At 51.5% G+C, this 21997-nt stretch overlaps 10 protein-coding genes across 10 annotated transcripts; 4 read left to right on the forward strand and 6 right to left on the reverse strand.

Moving 5' to 3' along the window:
- Positions 1-96: 96 nt before the first annotated feature.
- Positions 97-678, reverse strand: CABS01_16587 (uncharacterized protein; the record flags this gene model as incomplete). The annotated part of the gene is made up of 1 exon (XM_060549917.1): positions 97-678. A coding segment is annotated over one exon (582 nt), but the record flags the coding sequence as incomplete, so codon positions are not given.
- A 4803-nt stretch (positions 679-5481) lies between these two features.
- On the forward strand, positions 5482-6355 carry CABS01_16588 (uncharacterized protein; the record flags this gene model as incomplete). The annotated part of the gene is made up of 2 exons (XM_060549918.1): positions 5482-5811; positions 5858-6355. 2 exons carry the CDS (start codon positions 5482-5484, stop codon positions 6353-6355), a joined length of 828 nt encoding a protein of 275 aa, XP_060404948.1.
- A 606-nt stretch (positions 6356-6961) lies between these two features.
- CABS01_16589 (uncharacterized protein) lies at positions 6962-7610 on the reverse strand (the record flags this gene model as incomplete). The annotated part of the gene is made up of 2 exons (XM_060549919.1): positions 6962-7194; positions 7523-7610. The coding sequence occupies 2 exons, from the start codon at positions 7608-7610 to the stop codon at positions 6962-6964; spliced, it is 321 nt and encodes a 106-aa protein (XP_060404949.1).
- A 67-nt stretch (positions 7611-7677) lies between these two features.
- CABS01_16590 (uncharacterized protein) lies at positions 7678-8259 on the forward strand (the record flags this gene model as incomplete). Its single annotated transcript, XM_060549920.1, has 2 exons — positions 7678-7902; positions 7948-8259. The coding sequence occupies 2 exons, from the start codon at positions 7678-7680 to the stop codon at positions 8257-8259; spliced, it is 537 nt and encodes a 178-aa protein (XP_060404950.1).
- Positions 8260-10515: 2256 nt separating this feature from the next.
- On the reverse strand, positions 10516-10941 carry CABS01_16591 (uncharacterized protein; the record flags this gene model as incomplete). Its single annotated transcript, XM_060549921.1, has 1 exon — positions 10516-10941. The coding sequence occupies one exon, from the start codon at positions 10939-10941 to the stop codon at positions 10516-10518; it is 426 nt and encodes a 141-aa protein (XP_060404951.1).
- A 510-nt stretch (positions 10942-11451) lies between these two features.
- On the forward strand, positions 11452-11718 carry CABS01_16592 (uncharacterized protein; the record flags this gene model as incomplete). The annotated part of the gene is made up of 1 exon (XM_060549922.1): positions 11452-11718. One exon carries the CDS (start codon positions 11452-11454, stop codon positions 11716-11718), a length of 267 nt encoding a protein of 88 aa, XP_060404952.1.
- Positions 11719-12512: 794 nt separating this feature from the next.
- Positions 12513-12842, forward strand: CABS01_16593 (uncharacterized protein; the record flags this gene model as incomplete). Its single annotated transcript, XM_060549923.1, has 1 exon — positions 12513-12842. One exon carries the CDS (start codon positions 12513-12515, stop codon positions 12840-12842), a length of 330 nt encoding a protein of 109 aa, XP_060404953.1.
- A 2191-nt stretch (positions 12843-15033) lies between these two features.
- CABS01_16594 (uncharacterized protein) lies at positions 15034-15421 on the reverse strand (the record flags this gene model as incomplete). Its single annotated transcript, XM_060549924.1, has 2 exons — positions 15034-15128; positions 15178-15421. The coding sequence occupies 2 exons, from the start codon at positions 15419-15421 to the stop codon at positions 15034-15036; spliced, it is 339 nt and encodes a 112-aa protein (XP_060404954.1).
- Positions 15422-16585: 1164 nt separating this feature from the next.
- CABS01_16595 (uncharacterized protein) lies at positions 16586-17921 on the reverse strand (the record flags this gene model as incomplete). The annotated part of the gene is made up of 2 exons (XM_060549925.1): positions 16586-16807; positions 16863-17921. 2 exons carry the CDS (start codon positions 17919-17921, stop codon positions 16586-16588), a joined length of 1281 nt encoding a protein of 426 aa, XP_060404955.1.
- A 1881-nt stretch (positions 17922-19802) lies between these two features.
- On the reverse strand, positions 19803-21064 carry CABS01_16596 (HET domain-containing protein; the record flags this gene model as incomplete). The annotated part of the gene is made up of 2 exons (XM_060549926.1): positions 19803-20249; positions 20411-21064. 2 exons carry the CDS (start codon positions 21062-21064, stop codon positions 19803-19805), a joined length of 1101 nt encoding a protein of 366 aa, XP_060404956.1.
- Positions 21065-21997: the final 933 nt, after the last annotated feature.

Genomic DNA, 21997 nt, shown 5'->3' on the forward strand with positions numbered 1-21997 from the left:
CGATGGCGCTCGTGATGCCGTTTGCAGAGCTCTCTCCTTGAACTTAATTATTTTATCTTCATTCAGGCCGAGTATGTCTTCCAACTTCTCTACGACGAGTTCAGGGTGTTCGAGAATGATTTCGTCGTCGTCACTATCGTCACTGTTGCTTTCCTCTTTAGGAAAATGACTGGCACCTCTGAGTTGGACGTCGTAGAAGTCGGCAAGGTAGGCGAGCATGGACCGGTGCCATTTAGTTTGTGGATCCCTCAAAGAGTAAAAATCGTTCGCGTTCCGAGGAAAACGTGAGGAATCAGGCTCAAGAATGCCGCGTCCAGGGCGATACACAACAACAGGTCGGATAGGGAGGGTTGGATTCTTCAAGGCATTGTTCCGCGTGAACGCTTGAGACCGGCGGATCTCGGCTTCAAGGTATTGCATCTGAACCGTGACGTCGTCTTTGAGCTCCTTAATGTCGGCTTTCAACTCCCGCTTGACTTCGTTCAACTCCTGCTTCACGTCGTCGACGGAGCATCGGATGGAAGCGAGTTCAGCATTCCAATGCTTGTCCTGGGAATTTCGTAACTCTATGTATTCGTCGCGGGAGAGGTGTTGTGACCGGTGTTTGTCGGGAGAGAAAGAGGAAACAGACGTTGCTGCCATGGTAACGGTGGTGAGAGTGGTTGTAGAAATGACCATTTGCGACGATCGGGATGGTTTGGTTGTAGGCGCTATGGCATGGCTTTGTCAGAATATGCCTTGATAGGCGCTCATGTCGGGAGGAGGTGGGCTGTTAAGTACCCATCAAAGGAGTTGTGGGATGGATGTCAGGCTTTCATTGGCTGTCTTCTCCTCGCCCGAACAGAAGACATTTAGAGTTGGGCAGCGCTTCGCACAGACCGCGACTGCCTGGAACCAAGAGTTTTTGCCCAAGGCCTGTGTAGTAACATTACAGACATTTGTGTGTGGTTTGCGAAGGCCACGATGCAGCATTATTGCATTGCACCCATCCCATCCCTCACTTTCCTGGTCACAGTCCTAAGCGGCGATGTTTCGCAATACCGGGGCAGCGTCTGCGCTGCAGTCGGGAATTACGCTCTTAGGAGACCTTGGTTTGTGTCAGAACGCTAACCTGGGGTGACTGCCTGGCCATGATGCAGTGTGATAGTCTAATCTGCCTTGTGAGTCATTGGTCACGATTCAAAACGCAGATACATTTCCGTGCCGAGCAGAGGGGCCTAGACTTGTATTCCTCCAAGTTACAGTACACAACAGGCTTCTGGTAGATGTCTACATAAGCAACTAAACAAAAAGTGCATGACAATATGCAGGAACATGAATGACGTTCAGAGCAGCACCGACCGAGATGGCTCCTGAAGGTACATATGCCGGATCTGGGACCTGTGTCCGTACGAGGTGAGGGCCAAGTTGACGCCTACGCCGGAAGGGCGCTTCAACGCGTTGCACTCACTAGCGACGCCACCTCCGAGCGCTCACTGCAATTCACTGCTCAGGAACCATGTGCAGTAGCGAGAACAAAATTTGAACAAGCAACTTGCAGAATGATCATTGTATGTAGACAATACATAGATCGAAGTGGGTGTCGCGCTTGATCCTCAGGTATTCGGCTTTCAGTGAGCTGGCCTTGTTTGCTTGACACCTGGGAGCGGAGTCCCGGTTGGCCATGTAGCCAGCTCATGTGATAGTGACCCGGCTAAGCCCAGGATCCTCGATCTAACATATGCAACAAAGCCCGCAAAAGGGATTGCGGTCCAGTGACGCGAACTTTGATCGCGGTTCCGAACCCGGACCGTGGATGCTTGGGTACACGATGGCTAGCAAGGTACCAGACTCTTGGGAATATTCCCGCCAAATTTATACAAACGCACTGCTGGGCTCCATCCATGAGCCACTGAAGCGAATTGCAGATCCGCATCAGCCGCTTTAAGCGGGGCGCATTTCGTGATTCATGATGAGGCAGGCCTACGGCAAGAAGTGTTACCTCTCCTCACGTCGCTGTGGTTGGAATAATCAAAGGCTGGTCGTAATGCGAAACACAGACTTCCAATGGCTTCAATCGCGTTCTTCAATTTTGCATTGGAGACGGATCATGCTCAAAGGTGTTTGCTCAGATTGCTTCAGTCCTTGACTAGTTTGGTGCGTGGCACAGGCCAAACACCAGCAAGGGATTGTATCGATAGTACTGTAACGAGTATATTGCTTCCTCTTTGTAGACGACTCCATCTTTCTGAGCTCGAACCTACACGAGCTGGACCTAGACTTGATCTCACTATGTACTGTCCGCGACGCTTGATAGTGGGTAATGATGGCTGTTGAAGTCAAATATGGATACCTCGAGTAGCTTTCGATGAAGTGCCCTAACTCGTACTGACACTGTCCCAACCCCACAATTTGTTTGCAAACAAGCTGCCACGGCCATTGCCAGAGGTTTAGGAAGGCCCATCATACCAGTGTTGGGCTTCTCAAATATTGAGACCATTTGCAAAACATGAGGTCAGTCAACGTGAGTAGCTCCCAGAGTCTGGGGCCAGCTATGGATCCTGTCCTTGACCAAGCCAGATGTCGTGATATTTCGGACAGCCAAAACCCGCCCCTAATGTTGATTCTGGAGGTGCTTGATTGTGGACTGCCGTTCACGCTGCTGACACTTATTCTGGACGTTGCTGAATGATGAGAATCAGTCGACGAAAGCGATTGGGTGAAGCTTGGTGCAAACAGCAGTTTGCGGCGCCATGGAAGAGTATCAGATGGGCTTCCAGCAATAACAGCAGCGATTGATGGGTGAAGAGTAGAATGGGACTCCACAGCCGGCGAACGGGGTTTGGCCTTTATCCCTGCATGTTGAAATATCTGGTTTCACCTGCAATTGCCATTCCGGACGTTTTGGGTTCGTACGGTCCAGCCTTGTGATCAGTTGACCCATCTCGGAGCCAAAAGGACCGTGAATGTTGTAAAATTAGACTCGCTGGAACAATTCCCCTGTGGCTGAGTCATCACTAGAGGCCCTGACCGATGCGCCGGGCTGTATGTACCGTACCGTACGACTGTATCCTGTGTGAACCATGGAGTCATCTTTGCCGCGGGGTCGCCGAGCCGTCTTCTGCTTACTGTAGGGCCCAACCTTTTACGGAGCTGGTGCACAACGTAAGCACCTTGATTTGCGTGGGCATTGATGACACTGTCCCCTCCGCGCTTCTGACAGACTCGCCGTGGCAAGACCTTGAGCGACTGCTTACAGAAAGGATATGATACTTCGAGTCAGCGTCTACAGTACTTGCCAGCGAGGATTTAGATGTGGACGAGACCCGATCGGTACCTTGTCAGTTTGATTACTTCTCTCAAAATCAAGTACTTTCATCACTAAACTGTCCGACCCTGAAGATTGATGTGTTGCTGACGGTCTCCGGTTACGCTGTCCAGGCTGGCCGCATCATGTGCAATGTCATCCACTGGTCACGACCACGGCTGGCAAAGTGTAATCAAACCCAACTTTCCAAAACCTGCAATGGAGCCGGTTATCATATACACATGCCTTAACCCATAACTCAGCAGATAACCGCAGAAGTAATGCTAGGTACATAGTCTAGTTACGAGCCTCACTTTTCCAGAGACACCGCTGGGTTTCAATGCATTCTTGCGATGCAACTCAGGAGATGATCCTTGTTACAGTATGCACACAGTGCTAAGCTGTCTGAACGCACAGTTTGGCTACGTCATTGCCAACGGACGTGGTCTGCGACGCGATGAGGCGAGCGGGAAAGACAGTGCTCACCGACCACGGAATACATCGCAGTTAAGGGGAGCAAAATGGAGAATGGACTCGTGCTGGTAAGAATTGATCTTGACTTTGTCGCCTACATTCCATACAGTACATCACAAACAGTCTTTTACGCTGCAATGCCACGAACGGATCAAGACGACTGTCTGCGTCTCACGCGGGTTTTGGCACGCTGGTTCTGGCACACTGGTTCTAGCACGCTGGTTCTAGCACGCTGGTTTTGGCCCGCGGGTTGTACAGTATTGTGCACATCTTGCTTTGTCTTTGGAACAGACATTGATTCTCTTGATTTGCACCACGAAGTACATAGTATTTCCGATTCTTCATACTGTCTATACGCCTCCGCGCATTAGTGGGAGGAAGAACTCATGTAGCCATCAATGGCTTGTTGCGGGCGTTGGCCATGCGCCAACTCGACCCAACAGTTTGTTTGCAGATCGACAACCCTCATTAGATGTGTGAAGAGGCTCACTAGGCAGTTTTTGCCTTCCTAGCCAATGAGAATGTGTGCAGAAAGAGAAGCATACAGTATATACTCATAAGTGTGCTGCGTTTCGCTGAGAAATCCAGTTCCATGCGATAATCCGTGTGTAAAGCATGACCCGTAGGGTCAATGCTAGATACAAGACGCAACGCGAAGAGGAAAACAGAGAGATCGCGCTGTACGAACGGCGCGCTGCTGCACAAAAGGGGCCACAGCTTCGCCATAGGTCACGATACCCTTGACAAAACCCTGGCACGCGATCCCGTGATAATCTGTCGTAAACAGGGGAGAAAAACATGTGCCTCGACTGAGTCTGATCATGGCTGAACCAAATGTGCGCTCGAAAGCTGGAAGCATACTCGATCATTCCCCCTGGCTCGCTCCATAGAATTCTTTCTGCCTCACGTCTCTGAGGACACTTGTCGAGTACGGCAAGTATTTGCTGTGTTCTACTTTGCTGCCCCAGAATAAAGAAAATGGATAAATTGGGGGGGCATGTGCCATGTATATATGTCGACCCGAGCCACATCTTGAGCCGCAGTAAAAACCATGTCGATCAGCCAGCACGGGACGCGGAGCTGGCCTACCAAAATAGAACCAATGTATGCTATCGCCTGTGTGCTAGCATCAATGTGCCCACACAATGGCTGGCAGCGCCTACTTTGTGTGCTATCTATGCTAGCATCTGTGTGCTAGCATCTGTGTGCCAGCATTCGGCTTCTCAGTAGCAGTCACCTGTTTTTCTGGTGTTGTACCCTTGGACAAGTAGTCATTGAGTTCGCGCATCGTCTTCTGGATTCACCAACGATCTGGGGTGCTGTGATGTGGATGGCAAACAGATCTGCTCGCGATATGGTGCTGCCAGAACCGCGCCCTCTAACCTCGAAACTCCGCGTCAATTACAGCGCTTGACTGTTGCAATCATCGTCGTCTCGCATGCTGCAGCTGCAGGAGGCCAACTAAGCCCCCGTCGCGAACCCGAAGATAATTGGGCAGCATGTCTCAACATTGCGGGCGTAACGCTTTTCACGACCAAGCACGAAGCGATCTACGACGCACTTTGGACTGGAGTTGTCCGCGGCACGCTTGCCACACAAGATGTCCCCCAAATACAGTACCGACTGAATGTATATCATGCATCTTTCCACACGTTCTTCTCACAATTATATGAAAAACCATCTTTCCTGTTCCATCATCATCTAACTATACGAATCCAGCGATGAGTTTTGCCTGCGTTACCTGCCTCCAAACATGGCCTTCATGGAGGTCTCGCGATCAGCATGTGGCTGCCAAGTCCCACCTGGCTCCTGAATTCGAATGCGACACTTGCGACCGTTATTGCAACAACCAACGAGCCATCGATCAGCACATGACTGCGCTGAACCATTGGGCGGATTCATCTTCTGACGAACCCGAGTACTACTGCGACTTCCACTCTTGCTCTGAGGTTTTAGATGACGAAGATGCACTTAGGGAGCATGAAGTGAATGAACACTTTTACTGCGATCCATGCGACCGAACATTCCAAGACTTGAATAGCATCAAGATGGTTCGTTACTAAACCATAGATCACAAAATCGGCCTAACTTGTGTAGCATCGCAACAGCAGAGCGCACCGCGGTAATAACGCATCCTGCCTTTTTTGCCACAAACCATACGTGACTGCGGCTGGCGTTTTCAATCACCTAGAGGAGGGAGCATGCGAAAGAGCACCATTAACTCGGCTTGGAGTTTTTCAAGCGGCCAAACAGCGTGATCCAAATGGCGTGCTCACGAAACGACTGCAAGAGCGGGCTGTGGAGGTCACTTTGGAGGCCACTACGGAATCTTGGGATCCCGTCACCAAGACTTTCAATTGCTCCCTGTGCAGCGGTCGCTTTGCAAGCCTCGAGTCGTTGAACCAACACCTCAAATCGCCCAAACACCAGCAGAGCCTCTACCACTGTCCGAAACACGGCTGCTCCAGGGAGTTTAGCACATTAGCAGCCGTCACGGAGCATTTGCAGAGTGAAAGCTGCAATTTCATGGCCTTCGAGGCTGTCCAGGAGTTTGCGGCACGAATCTTTGATCCTGGACGCATGATCACCCTTTAGACAGGCTTACGTTTGGAGAGAAGACATAGTGTCTGGTCAATATCGATTGCGAGACGGCACGGAGTGGGACATCGACGTGCTTGAGTATCGGCAAAGATAAGGAGCGGTCTTTGGACGAGGAGCTTCGAGCCATCTGGAAACTGTGTCAAACATGGAAGAGGCTCTGGAAGTGGTTCTGACGAATGCTCCCACCCTTTTTTCATGCTTTCGGTCAAGTAATCGAGCTCCGTGGCGCCTTAGGTAGTAATGAGCTCCGTAAAGGGGACGATCAGTAGATTTAGATCTCGAATAAAACTAACTCCGTTTTCTGTGTACAACCTTGCGACAGATGAAATCGAGGATGTTATCACAAAACAGAGAATCGCGTGATAGTGTCTCTGTAATATGCTTGGTTCTGTTGGGTCTTGGGAGGGTTTGTCCATGAAGCCTCTTTGGGTTGCAAGTACGTTTTTGTATCGCGGGTCACTGAATGGATCAGCCTTCTCTTCTCTCAACCTCTGGTCGCTAGGCGTTACCGAGCTAGCAGAACCAGACACTGATTGCTTGCGACTGAGAGTTGAGGAAGACATCTTCCTCGTAAGAAGACGCTCCATGCTCCAGTTCTGCTCAAACTATTGCCGCGGCATCGGCCCCTTTGCGGCCCAGTATGCTATCCAATCGATCGTCTCTTCTTTGCGACGGCGAGCAGTCTGTCGTGATCTCTTCAAAGTGCGCTCCTTCGCGGATGAGCTGGGGGCATCTGGGTGTTGGCGTCGTTTCCGACAGCCCTCTGGATGGCGTGTGTGAGCCTCTGATGTTGCTTTCGCCGAGACTGGCGCGGTGGCCAGCGGCAGCGCCGGCTGTAAACAAGGGTTTTTCGAGATGAGATTGGAGTATTCGGATCCGTCGTGTCGTGAGATGCGATGGACACTCCTTTGACGACGGTTCTTGACACGGACAGGCACTTTACCTATCCGCGGGACTAGAGGCTGCAGATTTAGCGTATGCGAGCAGTCACTGTCCACAGAAGCTTCGAGAAGGAGCTTGTAGGCCTAAAGTGCCAAAAGTGCTGGGTTAGCTCGTTTATGGCGCGCAGCGCTGTAAACCAACTACTGAGGTAACCAAGCTAAAAATAAACCATGGCTATTCTTGGCTTCCCCTGTTCAGGTGTGGCCCATAGGCCAAGACCTGCGCCGACATAGGTCACCTGGTGGAAAACGGCGACAGTGACGGCCATTTTAGGCCCAAGATCCAAGATGCTAACATTGTTGAACATTGTTCACGTTCTGTTTTAGAAGTATTTAAGCATAGACTGTCAGGCGATAACCACTCTCGCGAAAGCAATGCTCCGGAAGCCGAACATGGCACCTCAGAGTCAGCGTCTCGCCAAGAAGCGAGACAGGTCTGGTGAGAACTTTACCAAGGCAACGAAGAGTCTATTAGCACGATGCGACCGCCTAAGAGAGCGATATAAAGCCGACATTTACATTCAAGTGCGTAGGATGCACAGACACTACACGTATACTTCATCTAATGAGCCGTCCTGGCCTAAGACGAAGGCGGAGATGGTGAGTACTGCTGCAGAGCAATCGCCCAATGTTAACATTGTGAAGGAAAGGATGTACCCCGTCCCCGTGACAAGAACACCCCAAGATTTTGATAGTAAGCGAAATCGCGTATCGAGCATCCATACACTACAGGAAAGCGCAGCAGAAGAAAAGACGCCTCATGTTGCAGTGAGGGAATCGTCACACGTAGATTGTCGTAATGTTCTGGCTCTGAATCATGAAGAAGATGCATATCCGTGTGACAAGCCAGTAGGGCAGGAGACGATGTCTCCAGGAGAGCACAGCACGCGCTGCATGGAAAACCATTCAGAAGAAGTGATAGCTCAAAAGATGGATGTGGCAAAACTAGCTAGCTAAATCCAAAGCGTCTCCACAATCAATTGCCGCCCCCATTCGTGGAAGCCTCCCAAATGATCAATTCGAAGGCCTGCCTGGATTCCAGTAGCGCTGTTGAATCCCCAGAGACATCACATTTGGCAACGGGCCCATGCTATCCCGACAGCAGGGGTCAAACGGCCCTCATCACCTGTTTCCAGAGGTGGGAGACAAAGGCGCCACTCCTGACAACGACAGCCAATATGGAGCCAGGGTAGATCGCTTTGGATGGCGCGTTTGGTTCGCCCGAGCAAGCCCATTCTGGCACGCTGGCTTCGGTACCTGCTGCGCTTGGAGCTGATTCCGATGCTAGTTGGAAGCGCTTTACGGCACAGACATAAGCCATAGACACCCGTCGTTGCTTGCTAAGATCAAATTCAACCAGCAGAAAGTGGCTGTAAGTAGGTAGCCTCAAGTAGCTTTTTTTGCGAGACCCTTGTACTATCCTTAGAGCTAGGCCTAACACGACATGCTGAATGCCCCAACGAGGTGGACTCCTTTGGTTCCTTGCGCATGGGTTCCGATGGGCAAAGTGTACATTATCGACTGGCTGCGACCCGAATCGATTCTCCAGAAATGACTTTTGCTTGGAATGGACGAACACCGAGGCGTCGCCATTGAACCATGAACCACATGTCCGAGATGGATCTCTTAACTTATCGTTAGCCGCACGGGGACGATGCTCCATCCAGTTTCCACCATCACCATCTGGAGAGATTTGTGGACGTGTCCTAGTCGGATTACATCTGAGTCTCACACAAAGTCAACGACGATATTGGCCTCCGCTTGTATCAAAGCCTCCCTAGGTACTTCTGGTCTCCCATCCAGACGGTAATCAGCGTAAAGAGGACGGTCAAAGTGCACATGCTGCGTAGCTGTAATCAAGGACAGCCGCAATAACTTGAGTGCTTGCAGGAAGTGGCGTCCAGAACCCACGAGCTTTGATGGGGGATCGAGCAATGCGTTCAGACGAACGGCAAAGCATCTCACAACGCACGAATCAGCGCCTAAGCTTACGTTCCTCGAGCCTGATTACCGAGTCCTCCCTTACAACTCACGAGCTAACGCAGTCATAATCAGCTGATAGGAAGATCAATGAACGCTTCTAGTTTCCATACAGGTCAGGCCACTCTCGTAGGGAACCTGCTCAAGCAGACTCCCGCGTGTGCGGCTTTGCTTGCGCAGATTGCTGCCTAAGCGGTTGTGCGCTTAAGCGCATTCCTGCGCAGGCGACTTTGCTTGAGCTCGTTTTCACGTGGGCGGCTCTGCTTGAGCGGAATCCTGCGCAAGCAGCTTTGCCTGGGCGGCAGTTCTGCGCGAGCAGGCATGCCGAGGCAGTCTTCTGCGTACGCAGCTAATCTACTGACAGATTTCATCAGGGTCACGCCTGCCCGAGTTGAGGCAGCCACAGCGCAAGCTCCCCACTCGACCCAAATTTGGGGCAGAAGTCCATCGCGATGAAGGGTAGTGAGCACTAACGAAACCGTCCGGAAAGCGACCCGACGCAGATTGTCTAGTTTCGGGGCCGCTCTGGGGTGTGGAGAGATGCTCCACGGTCTCCTCAGAATGGGAAAAGGACCCACCGCGGGGCTGCAGTAACCATGTCAGCTACAAGGTCCATCATTGCTGGAAACTCGCGGTTGAATTGGGTACGTACGAGGTCCGTTTTCTCGCCCGTTTTCACGCCCGTGAACGCACTGGCGGAGGTCTATGTTCACGTCGTGGTATCTGGTTTGTCTGAAGATGCTATCTAGGCGGTGATGTGATTGCTGTGCGTCACTCTACGAACTAATCGTGGGCCGACTCGCTCGGCTCTCGTTTGACTCTTCTCAATCGCGAGGAAGCAGTTTGCGTCGGGGAAGCGCTCCGGCACGTCACCTATGGCCCTGATCCGTCGGGGGTATGCCAAACTATAACCGGTGTAACGAATCACAGCACCAGCAGCCCGAGGCTTCTGAGGCCTTGCAGAGGCGGCCAGGCTTGCACTGGGTTTTGGTTGCAGATGTAGGCTGCACAGGCCATTTTTTTGTGATCCGAGTGGCTCGTTGGCCAAGGCGTCCGCCGTTGCCAAGGTCGAAACTTTTGGGCCTGGCCTTGGCGAGGTTTCCAAGTATTGAAAAACGGGCGCTTCTGCCTAGACAGGCGTGCATGGCGCAAACAACAGTCTTGCAAAATATAGACAAGCGTTGAGGCAGCAATAGCGAAAGCCGGCGAGTGATGCGACCCACGGCAGCACACTCACTCCTCTTCCACAACAGCGAGCGGGAATCGAGGCGACGTGCGCTCCTTCCGAAGCCGAAGGCGACAGGTTTGCTGACTATGGTCAGCTCGCCTGTGCGTGGATGTGTTTGACCTTATCTCTGAGGAGAAGCAGCGTGCGAGTTGACGACAGGATGATTTGTTTGATTTGCACAATGTGGGCCGAGATGCTTGGGTAGCCGTAACCCAGTCCGCGCTGGAGGGCATCGGAGCCGGCGCAATGCCCTCATCTTGCGTTGATCCGTCTGGTCCTCTTTTCTGAACCGATTTTAAACCATACATTCCCGGACGATGGAAATGCGCTCGAGGGACACGATTGTGTTTCCCTAAGTAAGGGCATTGAGCTGTGGTTCGCAGTTTAGATTGGCATCTTGAAGTTCGCTGTGTCTCTGACGCTAAACCCATGGTATTGGCTCGCGTCCCGACACCCTGATTTGCATCTCGTACCGAACGTCAACTTTCGATGAATTATCACACAGCAGCCATCGCGCCATGTTGAAAGCCATCTAAATATCAAATTTATGGTATCGTTCTTGTCGCCGACTGATGCGGCCACCACACACGCCCCCAGTCGCCAAGGCTAGAAAGCAACCATTTGAAAGCAAGGTCGAGCTGGTCGGCATCCTGTACTATTAACGGAAATCCCCTTCCCGATGGGAATACAGAAGAAGATCATAGGGAAGTGAGCCTAGGCTCTTGATGGTTGTCTTGGCTTCTTCATCATCTAAAAGGTCCTCATGTACCGCACTCCTGATCAATCACCTTTGAACTGACAACAAACTTTTGGCATTCTAGTGTTCCGGAAACCGACCAGAATGTTCGCGATGTTCTATTCACAAAGTTCATTGCCAATGGGACACAAAGCCCGGGACGACGCGCCGGCAGGCTATTTTCATTCGGCTTGAAGAGCTGCAAATGCAGAACCATGACCTTCTTGAGCTGACAAGAGACCTCTGTTCACGGCCTGAATCAGAGGCTACTGAGATTTTTCACCGTCTACGGGCGACAGGCGACGCATTCTACGTCCTGAATCTTGTCCATACGGCAGATCTTCTGTCACAATTTCGGCACAGCACGACGAGTAACTCTATAGCTAGGGCTACAGGCACCTCTTGGCCGGGCGCTTGCGGAGCCATTATCGACCAGGCAGTCACAAAAGGGTCCTCTAAGAAAGAAATGTAACCCAGAGCCCTTTACGAGCGGCCAAGTGTGTAATGACGAGGAGCTAACGGATTGAAAAGATCGCTCAGCAAATGATGGCCAAACATAAGGGCAATACCTTTCTTCGCAAGAAGGTCCACTTCCAGCCGAAAAAAAGTTGCGGATAGGTTGCAACCAGAAGGCAGGACTGCATTTACTTGGTGGAGAGAGGCAACACAAATTTGAACAAGATCGTCTAGGCTTGCAATGGGAAGCAGTCTACGCGACAGCCTCTTGTTTTTTTATACGTCATAGACGGCTTGTATTGTCTTTGGGCCCGTCTTCGGTCGCGCGAACAGTCTCCGAACCCGTCTCAATTGAATACGTAGAGGTTGTGGGGGCGATCACTGACTTTCGATATCTTGTCGTGTCATTTAAAATCTCGCTCAAAATGGCCAGATCCGTTGAAATAGAGACCGACTCGCATTCTGATTTATACCAGATGCCAAGCTTCTCATAATCTGGGCAGCATAGCTGATTGGTTCGTACTCTACTGTTTGGAGGATTCTTCGACGTTGTTGAGTCGAGCGCCGTTGAAGTGTTTCGAAACACGCTACGTGGCACTAACACGATCCACCGCGTGGCAACTCTACATACGTCTTGACGCGAAGGACGCGAAGCCAGATCTAACGTCCATCATCGTCGCGAGGAAGGCAATAGAAGCGGGCGACGATCGACCATCGCGAAGGCTTTGGAAACCATCTAAGACGATCCGGTTGAACCAGCGCAGCGAGGAAAGCAGCGGGGATGCGATCAATCGGGCGATCGAGAGTGCCATGAGTGGCAGGCGGCTGACCGCCGCCCGCGGTAAGGTCCTGTTTGATGCGTGGAAGAAGTGGGAAGCGCGGAATAAGGAGGCCTACGTAGAACTTCGCGAAGCAATGGCGGAGCTGCGATCGATTAGGGACGAGCTGCAGACTGCCAGAGGAGAGCTACAATGTGTCATATGCGGTTTTCGCCCAAAGTGGCCTGGGCTCGCAAGAACGCCACTCGAGGGCAGTTACGCCGGGCAACGCGACGCTGCCGAGCCGCAGCAAAGAAAAGACAGAAGCACGGAGCTTAGCCCGACAACGCAGCAGCATATGCGAACAAGATGGTTGCAGTAGTTCTACTGGGAAACCAAGCAAGTATGACGGACTGACCTGAAACGCAGCCAGCATTCCAGCGCGACTGCGCACCGGAATGGCGAGGCTAAATTGGTACCTGCACCAGATCGGCGCAACTGCCTTGGCGCAACGCGCCTGCGAACAAGCGGCAGAAACGGTGGAGCGTTTACTCTTCCGTTGCACGCAGTGGACGGCACTACAAGGTTGAAATGCCAGAGACGGCTTGGTCGCGGCGGCTCTCAGCCTCGCTCTTGGTAGAGTCAGCTACATACCTACTCTAAAGATAGCCAGGGTCGGATGGCCTGAGAACAAGTTCGGACGGTGCGAGGACGTGCCAGGGACGTCAGTGGACAATGGTTTACAAGCTCGGACGGCCTGAGGACAAATCTGGACGTCCATGAGGACGCGACTGGGACGTCACTGGACAATAGCGCAGGCTCGGACGGCCTGAGGACAAGTTTGGAAGGCACGAGGACGCGCATGGACGGCATGAGGACAACAGTGACGGATGGCCTGAGAAGTTTCTTGGAACCTTCACGCACAAGCTCGGACGCTGAATTATCGATGGCGTAAACTTGATTATGTCAAGCTATACATCATTCCTAAACCGGAATTTCCCCCCGCTTATCATCCGTGAGGTAAAGGCAGTCGCGGCCTTTTCGCACAATTTCTCCGTAGCATTTTTCCGCCAACAGCGGGTAGCCCATCGGTGAGAAAGGTAGTACCCGGTATTGTACCATTAATTGTTGAATGATTTTTTTCGAATCGATTAGGCCCATTTTCGTCGTCAAGATTGATGTCTACATAGCGCTCATCACAATTGATTCCCCCTTGAGTGATCTGCAGTCTGACCCGCCGCGTTCTTGTATTCGTGGAATTAAGTGTGACCGTTGAATCTGCCTGCCGTGTGGCCGCATGATCCCGTGACTCTTTTGTCTGGTGGCCCTCACCCTGCCGGTGGCTGCTCGCTGGTCGGTTGCCAACTCGGTGATAGCCAGCGGGCAGCTGTCACTTAGGCAGTTTGTCCTCGATGTGGTTGCCGGTGGGCGGCTCAGCCTGAGGAGACCTTTATTCATGGTCGCCAAGGCCTCCCCTTCGGGGTGATGCAGGAAGGCCGAAAGACTACTTCCAATATGAGTGCTCCGCGATACAGATCTCCGACCTGGCGAGGTATGACGTCGTGATTTCGCCGTCGCCGTTATCACCAAGTGCATCAGCTATGCGTTGGCCAAGACTGAAGCTGCGTGTATTCTGGACGTCACGTCCGAGGCGCTTTGGGTTGGTCATTGTTGTCCTGTACTATACTAGTGTTGCGAAGATGGGTTCTAGTATCCCGCGCCGGCTGTGCATTCATCCAGGAGGAGTTTCAGCGAGGCTAAGAATTTTTGAAAGTTCCCTTGCCGTTTGAGTGTTAATCTGCGCGGCGCGACGTAGGAATGATCAGAGGCCTTGACGGTGAACTTGGAACGCATGTGAACACCTGAGCCACAATCAAGGCAAACCGGCCATGACTAGTAACTCCCACAGCTCCTCAATACTTCCAAGTCCCTGAATAACACCATGACGATGTAAGCAACTTTCACAAACGACTCTTGGCTCGTCTGTATCAATCTGTACACAAGGAGCCACGAAGAAGCAGCGCAGCAAGCTCATTAGTAACGAGCTGACTATCTCCGTTCCCAGATGCGTTTCCCTACGTCTACCTGACCGTACCACCGCAGCATTCTACCGGCGTCCTGCTACGCTAGCCCCTCTCACCGAAGTCAGTTTGGATATTGCTTTGCTTCCCCTACTGATGTATGACTGCTGGCAGCCCTTCACAGGGATATCTCATAGCCGCATCGCTTAGCTATATCTCCCAATCAGCTGTTTGTGAACAAAGTTTCCTCCCCAGCTGGTAATGAAACTCTTTCCGGACTTGTCGATGTGTTAATCCTCGGAAGCGTGAGGAATACTCTACTTGTTCATGGGTAACAAGAGCACTGCCCGAGCTGGTTCCCAGATCCACTGGAATGGCATACTGCCCGATGTCTGCACGGCGACGTAAACTGCCTGCGCGATCGAAAAACCCATACACAGCTCGAGTCGACCCGGCGGAATCCTTCGTTTCTCCAAGCCTGATGTATTTGTAGGTCATGTCAGCGGCCATCTTTGGCGCAGACGCTGTATCGGTTCTTCGACGACGTGCCAGTCAGGGCCCGGCTTCGTCGATGCTGCTTGGTCTCGACAGGGTAGCCGACTTCTTTCCGTTCTTCTTCGAGTCGTGTGGGTCGGCCAGCAAGTGTCCTTTACTACTCTTGTTAGTTATGTAGATACGTCGCAAGGCGCTGCAAACCTTTGAAGGTGCCTATATAGACTACATCATCGTCGTTCGATTCCTTAGGTGACTGTTGTCCAAAGCCCGACGTAGTTGCTGCGGTGTGCTCAACCATATTGCATGGCCTTCGCGCCTTGTGCATGATGAACTTGACAGGCCGCATGGGCAAAGAGGGCAACAGCCACCGGAAATCGGAAGGGTGACTAGGTGTTTTGATTGGGTTTAAATTGCGGGGCCGATGCGGGTCCTCGCCCTTCTTCATTGGACCAGCGAGAGATAGAGTAGGTACACAGACACAAGTGGAGCCCATCGGTTCTCTCTCCTCCAGATTTACTCCTAGCTTTTGCCCGAGGCATCCCAATCACTTCGGACCCCTGCTGAGTTTCCAATCCAGAACTGGAGCTAGCGACATCACTCTCAAACTCGGTCTTCTAGACCCACGATACGTCTATGATGTACCTTCAGTCCAGCAAGCCATGGGTGTACTACGATTCTGGAATGCTTATGGAGACAGGAAACAGAATCGAGGTACTTGGCGGAAGTGCAGGCGATTCTGGAATCGGATCTGTTCTGGAATCGAGGCCTGGCGGAAGTACTAGCGATTCTAGAATTGGATCTGTTCTGGAATCGGGGAACCTGGTGGAAGTACAAGCGATTCTGGAATCGGATCTATTCTGGAATCGAGGCCTGGCGGAAGTACAAGCGATTCTAGAATTGGATCTGTTCTGGAATCGAATCTGTTCAGGAATCGAGGTACTCGGGCTGCAGAAACACGAATCTGCTTTTTACCTTTGAAAGTGTACTATGAAGTTTCGGGAAGATTCTGGAATACCTACAGCTTTGAGGAAACAGATCCATTCCACCATTTGCAATCCCTGCAGCACTTAGAGGGACGACCTTCATTCGAGGTATTCTTGGAACTGGGCTGCGAAGTACGTACAACGAGATTCTTGCAGATGCGCGTACGCGCAAAGGAAAGGGACATGACGAAAGTACAGAACCGTCGCCACAGCTTGATAGCATACGACCCGCTTCTATGAACACACCCTGCCAATAATGGTCTAGTCTGTTTCAAAACTGCAGTCTCACTCAGGGGTATTATCAAAATCAACAAGCAGATTCCAGTCTTCGGAAACCCCAAAACCATCCTTGGAAAGCCAAAATTTGCGGCCTTCTTTCACATCGGAGAAAAGCGGAAAGGTGGGCGGCTAGTGAAACATTTCCTAGTGCGTCCGTACATGTTCCAGGGCAACCCCGCCGACAGTTTCGATTGGCTAGCTGCGGATTGTCTCACGGCTCCCTTGCGTACCCCTCTCAGCCACCCTGAAGCTGACTACTGCTGGTTTCAAGTTCGGGGAATTCTCTACGTTGCAGATGTCACGGCGGCTCCTTCTAACGCAGCGCATGTTTGCCAACGAATCCGCAGTCATCCAGAGCTTGGTCCGCCACCAAGTCCCGAATGCCGCGGCCCTTTGGTACGACGGCCGGCGGGCAGCTCCCATTGATTGAGTAGTTTGCGCAGGTAATGCTTTCTCAAGGCAGGACCCGTGGGCCATCGTTCCTGACGATGAGGTGCTCGACCCAAATACCGTTCAAGAGCGTAAGCGCAGAGGAAAGCGCAGCATGAGTCCTCCCAGTATGGTCCCAGCTGGTTGATGTGAGTGAAAACATGACACTCCAAGAATGACCTGAGCGATACCTACTTCGTGAGATCTTTTGTCCAGTTGGATGACAGCGCCGCGAAGTTCCGAGACATATTCATCGATCCTTACGCTCCATCGAGAAAAAGCAGTTGGTTGCATTCCAAAGCCGTCGAATGTCTCTGTTTTCCAGTTGACAATTGCGAGTACCCAATGATTTCTATTGTAATCTGACATTTGATCTGCCGCGTTGACGTTGATTGGCAGTACCACACCGTCAAACCCTTTGGCGAACGCAGAGGCTCCCGAGGGCAAGAACGGCTCCGAGAACTGCACAAGCAATGGGTCTATGGTGTGAAGTGTAGAAGTGCCACAAACTGATTGAAGAATGGCAAGAAGAAGAACGTCATCAACATACCGTCCTGGACAAAATTGATCCAGCCTTTGTCTGAAATGAGCTTGGTCGCGACATGACAGCCAACCAACGTGGACATGCTCGACTGCTTTATCAATCAATTTCACGATGGACCTCGAGAAAGACCCATGGCTGGTTCTCGGTTCGGTGGCAGGGTCGGGGTTGTGATCGGGGCCGACGTCGATAAAAGACGCTGCATTCGGTTCGGCCCCATACCTGGGGCTGTGCTCTGTTGTTAAGTCAACGAAACACACATCACGGGATGCCGGGTCGGCTCGGCATCCTCTGACAGTGGCACGATCGACTCCGGTCAGACTTGTATTGGTCTCTGCGAGCGATGTCGAATTCAGAGGTGCACTAAACGCTTCTTCCCTGCAGGTGACGATGGAGGAACTAGACGGTAAGCGAACGGACAGGACGCATGCTTGCGCCTCAACAAGCTTGCCAGCGTTGGGACCTATAGAAGAATTTTGTGTCGATGAGGGTTCATAGACTGGACTGACGCTCGACAATCGACCAGGCTGACTGAAGCAGTGGAGATGTCGCCGAATGGTTTCGTCAAGAAACTTGACTTCACTTTCGACTCTCGATAGGGAGCAGAAAATAGTGTTTTGTAGTGGGGAATCCGACAGAAGCGAGCGGTCGTTTGACGAGTGCTGCAAGAAATCCAGGATTGCCTGAACTCGCTTGAGAAGGACGGGAAGCATATCCAGACCGTCTTTCAGCTCGTCGCATTCCTTCTTGAACGGCATGGCTACGGTGGTTTTGCAAACCACAAGCGTTCCGCACAAGGAGTAGGCACGAATTTTCGTACATAAACGGGAAGGGTCTGATGCCGCCTCTGGGAGACAGAGACAATAAATAGAAGGCTGAGTGCAGATCAACCTTTATGCCAGTGATGGCTCACTCGTTCCCTTGTCTGCCTTATTCCTCACGGCGCTTACATTCATCCAATCACAGAGACTTCAGCCCGTCTACTAAGCGCCGCCGATTGATTGGACATGGTTGATGGTGCCGTATTGGTATCCCTCAAGGAAGACATGCTGCTTTGTGTTGCTATTTCCGTCGTTTTGACCCCTTAATGCCTAAGGCAAATATTTGTCAAAAAAGCACTGGACTTCGTATTGGAAAATGTTAAGAACGGCAGTGATGGTGGTGATACTGGTCAACATGGTTATTGTATCCCTCAAAGCGCAGCCCCAGACTGTCATCCCCCATAGGCATCCCTCAAATGCATCCCCCAAAGCGCAGCCCCCAAATGCATCCCCCAAAGCGCAGCCCCCAAATGCATCCCCTAAAGGCATCCCCCAAAGGCATCCCTCAAATGCATCCCTCAAATGCATCCCCTAAAGGCATCCCCCAAAGGCATCTCCCAAATGCATTCCCTAATGTGCATCGCTTCAAATCATCTGATAAATTGTGATTCTCTATGGCAGTCATGTCGACAACGTGTTTCAGCTCAGCGCGTCGTGCAGCTAAGTCTCCAAGCAGAAGCTGGCACCGCTCGTAAACGTACGGAAACGCATCCCTCTTAACTAGCTTGGGGCTTTGTGTGTGTTTACGCAAGAGTCCTCTGGAGTAGTGTCCTTAGGCCGTCCGAGCCTGTTCGCCGTTGTCAATGGACGTCCTGGGCATGTCCTGGTCTAGGCTTAATTGTAATAATGTGAAGGCCGAAAATAGGTGACTCGATCCAAAAGCAAAGCTGGAGGCCATCGCGACTAAACCATCGCTGACGGCCCCACATTGCCACCGATAGCACTCAAGGCCTATAACGGCATGCTCAGTACGAGAAGCACAATACTGTGTACATAATACAGTATCTCTTGTTTTTCATGCATTTCCAAATTGTGGAAAGCTGCAACGCGCTGCAACAGGCCTCCTCAATCGTCAAGTAATGGCTGGATCCTTCAATTTACATTGAAAACGAGGAGACAGGATGACATACAATAGCGGGACTAGCGAGCTGCCTTGCGGCCTACCTCAAGGAATCCATCTTCGGCTCCGGACGGTCTGTACAGCTATTCGGAAAGTCGGTGTCCTACTCACCAACAGCCTATAGATAACACAGGCGCACGAACACAATTCGTATTGGCCGTTACATACTTTACAGGTACCTTTGTACTATTCGGCTATGTATGGCGGCTAGCAAATCGGCATATGGGTGTTCAAACAGCGTATATTGTTGCTTAGCGAATAAGCTGACACCGCTAATATGCGTCCTATTTATCTAAGGAATGAAAGCATAGCCGAACCGTATCATAATAACCGGCCAGGCTAGCTTAACATAAGGAAGCCATGGCGTAAACGAGGGACCATGACTCAGGAGCAGCCGGCCAAGGTCTGACAGTTTGTCAGACCTGGACATTGCATAATCGAGGCATGCACTCAACCCTTGCTCGATCCTCTATTGCAATGTGGGATATAGGCATTGTGGCCATGAATCCCTTCTCTGTTTTAGGTTGGAGACGTAACGACAACACTACACTCGCTTCGTAGGCAATAGACCAATATGCCCAATTGCTGGCCACCACACCGTCGCCTGACACAATTTTCAAGGCTGGTGCCCAAGTAACCTCTACACGACAAGTTCAAAAGCCATCAGCTTGTGAGAGGCGAAACGCATACCAGACCACGGCGACAGCTAGAGCGAAAAGCAAAAAAATCATAGCTTGCGCACCACCTGGCCTTACACTGGCATCTTCAAATGCTTCAGTTTCTTCTTCAGCCTCCTCCAAGTACGCGCTGCCCAAGTCTTGCTCTTCTTGGTCTCGGAGGGTGAGCAGTTGCGGCAATTGTGCATCCCAATCACAATAGTCTAGCCATTTCGCCCGACGTAACAACGCCCTCCTCCGTGTCTTCGACTTTACCCCGAGTCCGAGGAAAATTTCTTCCGAATCAGGCGTTATCGGCTGGCGGTCCCCGTAGGCTAGCTCGAAGCGATATTGCGTTAGGTGCGCGATTGTTATGATGAGTACGTGTTCTTCGGCCATGGCGTAATCGGGAAAGAATCGGCTAAGCATACGTCGCTCCTCGGGCTTTACAAGTCCGAGCAAGGCGAAAACCCTATCTCTAGTTTCCTTGCATTCGGCACGGTGGTGGGCGACGAGGAGGTCGTATAGCGGTTGCATTAGTTCCGGATACCGATCAATCGTACGGCTCATAACGAGTGGCAAGGCAGGATATGACCCTGCCTTACTTCCTCAGGATCGAGGTCGTCCGATTGGGGAAACTCGTTAACATCTGCCTCTGTGCATAGGATTTCCTGGAAGTCGAACCATCTTATTCGGTTATCACTGCAATAGAGCTCGACTTCTGAACCGAGCAGGCATTCCTGGATAACCCAGAAGCGAGTCCAGTACGGGCGACTCGCGAGCTCGAGCATGGATTCTCGCCAGTCGAATCCATCGCTTTCTAGCGTCTTGACAGGAGCGAGAGTATTTCGGGGTAGTCCCTCTGGTAGAGGTATCAAACCGAGCCAAACAGAGACACAGGCAGCACTCCTGTATGTCTCGTCCATGCACCGGACTTGTGAGTTACGCTCTGCATCGTTGGCTTGGTTGATGCAAATCGCGTCGACCCAGAGGTACTCCCACTCGGTATGCCGTGAAGCAAGGCCCAAGTAATACAGACAAGACCATAGATTTGGTCTGACTGGGAAAGGTTGACCATCTAGGAAGATTATCTCGGAAGGGCTGCCGTCCCCCCAGGTGTATGAGACGGCTCTGTACTTGTGGTACTGTACCGCCGCGCGATTCACGGTGATGACTGAAAAGTGAAGGTTGCCGTGAGACAATGAGACTGGTCGGAGTAGTCGAAGGTGGTCCGAGTCGAGAGATTCGCGGTATGCCATTGGAGATAGAAGTGATCAAGATCGGAGTCTGTTGAGGGAGTATTTGAAGATAAGAGGAGTGGATTCATAACGTCTTTGCTAGTGGACATCGACCGAACAGCTATGAATTAACGATTCTGACGACGTGAGCGACTCGAGACAGACGGGGTGCACAGCAGGGCATTGTCCCACTACTGGCAAACGATTCGCTGGGCCTGTCGATAAGGCGGCCATTGCCTTAATACCCCGCAGCATCATTATCGGTGATGAGCAGAATATCATTGAAACTGGCGTGGAATCCACTCTACAAATACGATAGATCCGGGGCTATGCTTCGGATTCCGGCAGAAATGTAAGGTACCGGTTGGGTTGCTGTACCAAAGTGTCGACATACTATTGATATTTACTTTGTGAGTTATTGTCCTGCTCCTGAATTTCCTTAAGGACTTTGGACGAACGGGACACCGATTTCGCGAACACGGACAGGCAGCGTTACTTGCCCTCTCGGCTCAGCCTCCGGGCGTACCGACTGAGTGTCAAATTTGTTGGGATACACTGTGTGGGGTAGTAATCCCGCTCCCGAACTTGTCAAAATGTCTAAATGACAGGCAACCAATGTCGCAAACAGGTGTATACGGTGCTCAAGATTACTGTACGTTAACAGCACAACGTATTGTACTCCTACAATCCCAACGGTGCTTTTGCGCTATTGAGCTTCATGACAAGGAGTAGACAGAAGATCGATACTCCATGAAAATTTGTACAGTATTGTGCCGTTCGGATGTCACGCACTTCATGTGGTTTTACTTGGTCATCGGCCGCTTACTGTCTCACCTAGAGCCCGAAGGTATATCGCTTTACGAACAGCCTGTCCCATGATTCTTAACGTCAACGACTCGCGCTGGCGGGCAATGACTCTATTCCCACGGCAGTCAAAGAAGACAACGAACGTTG

This window comes from Colletotrichum abscissum (genome assembly GCF_030869225.1).
Source record: "Colletotrichum abscissum strain IMI 504890 chromosome Unknown Scaffold_114.1, whole genome shotgun sequence".
Classification (NCBI taxonomy): domain Eukaryota; kingdom Fungi; phylum Ascomycota; class Sordariomycetes; order Glomerellales; family Glomerellaceae; genus Colletotrichum; species Colletotrichum abscissum.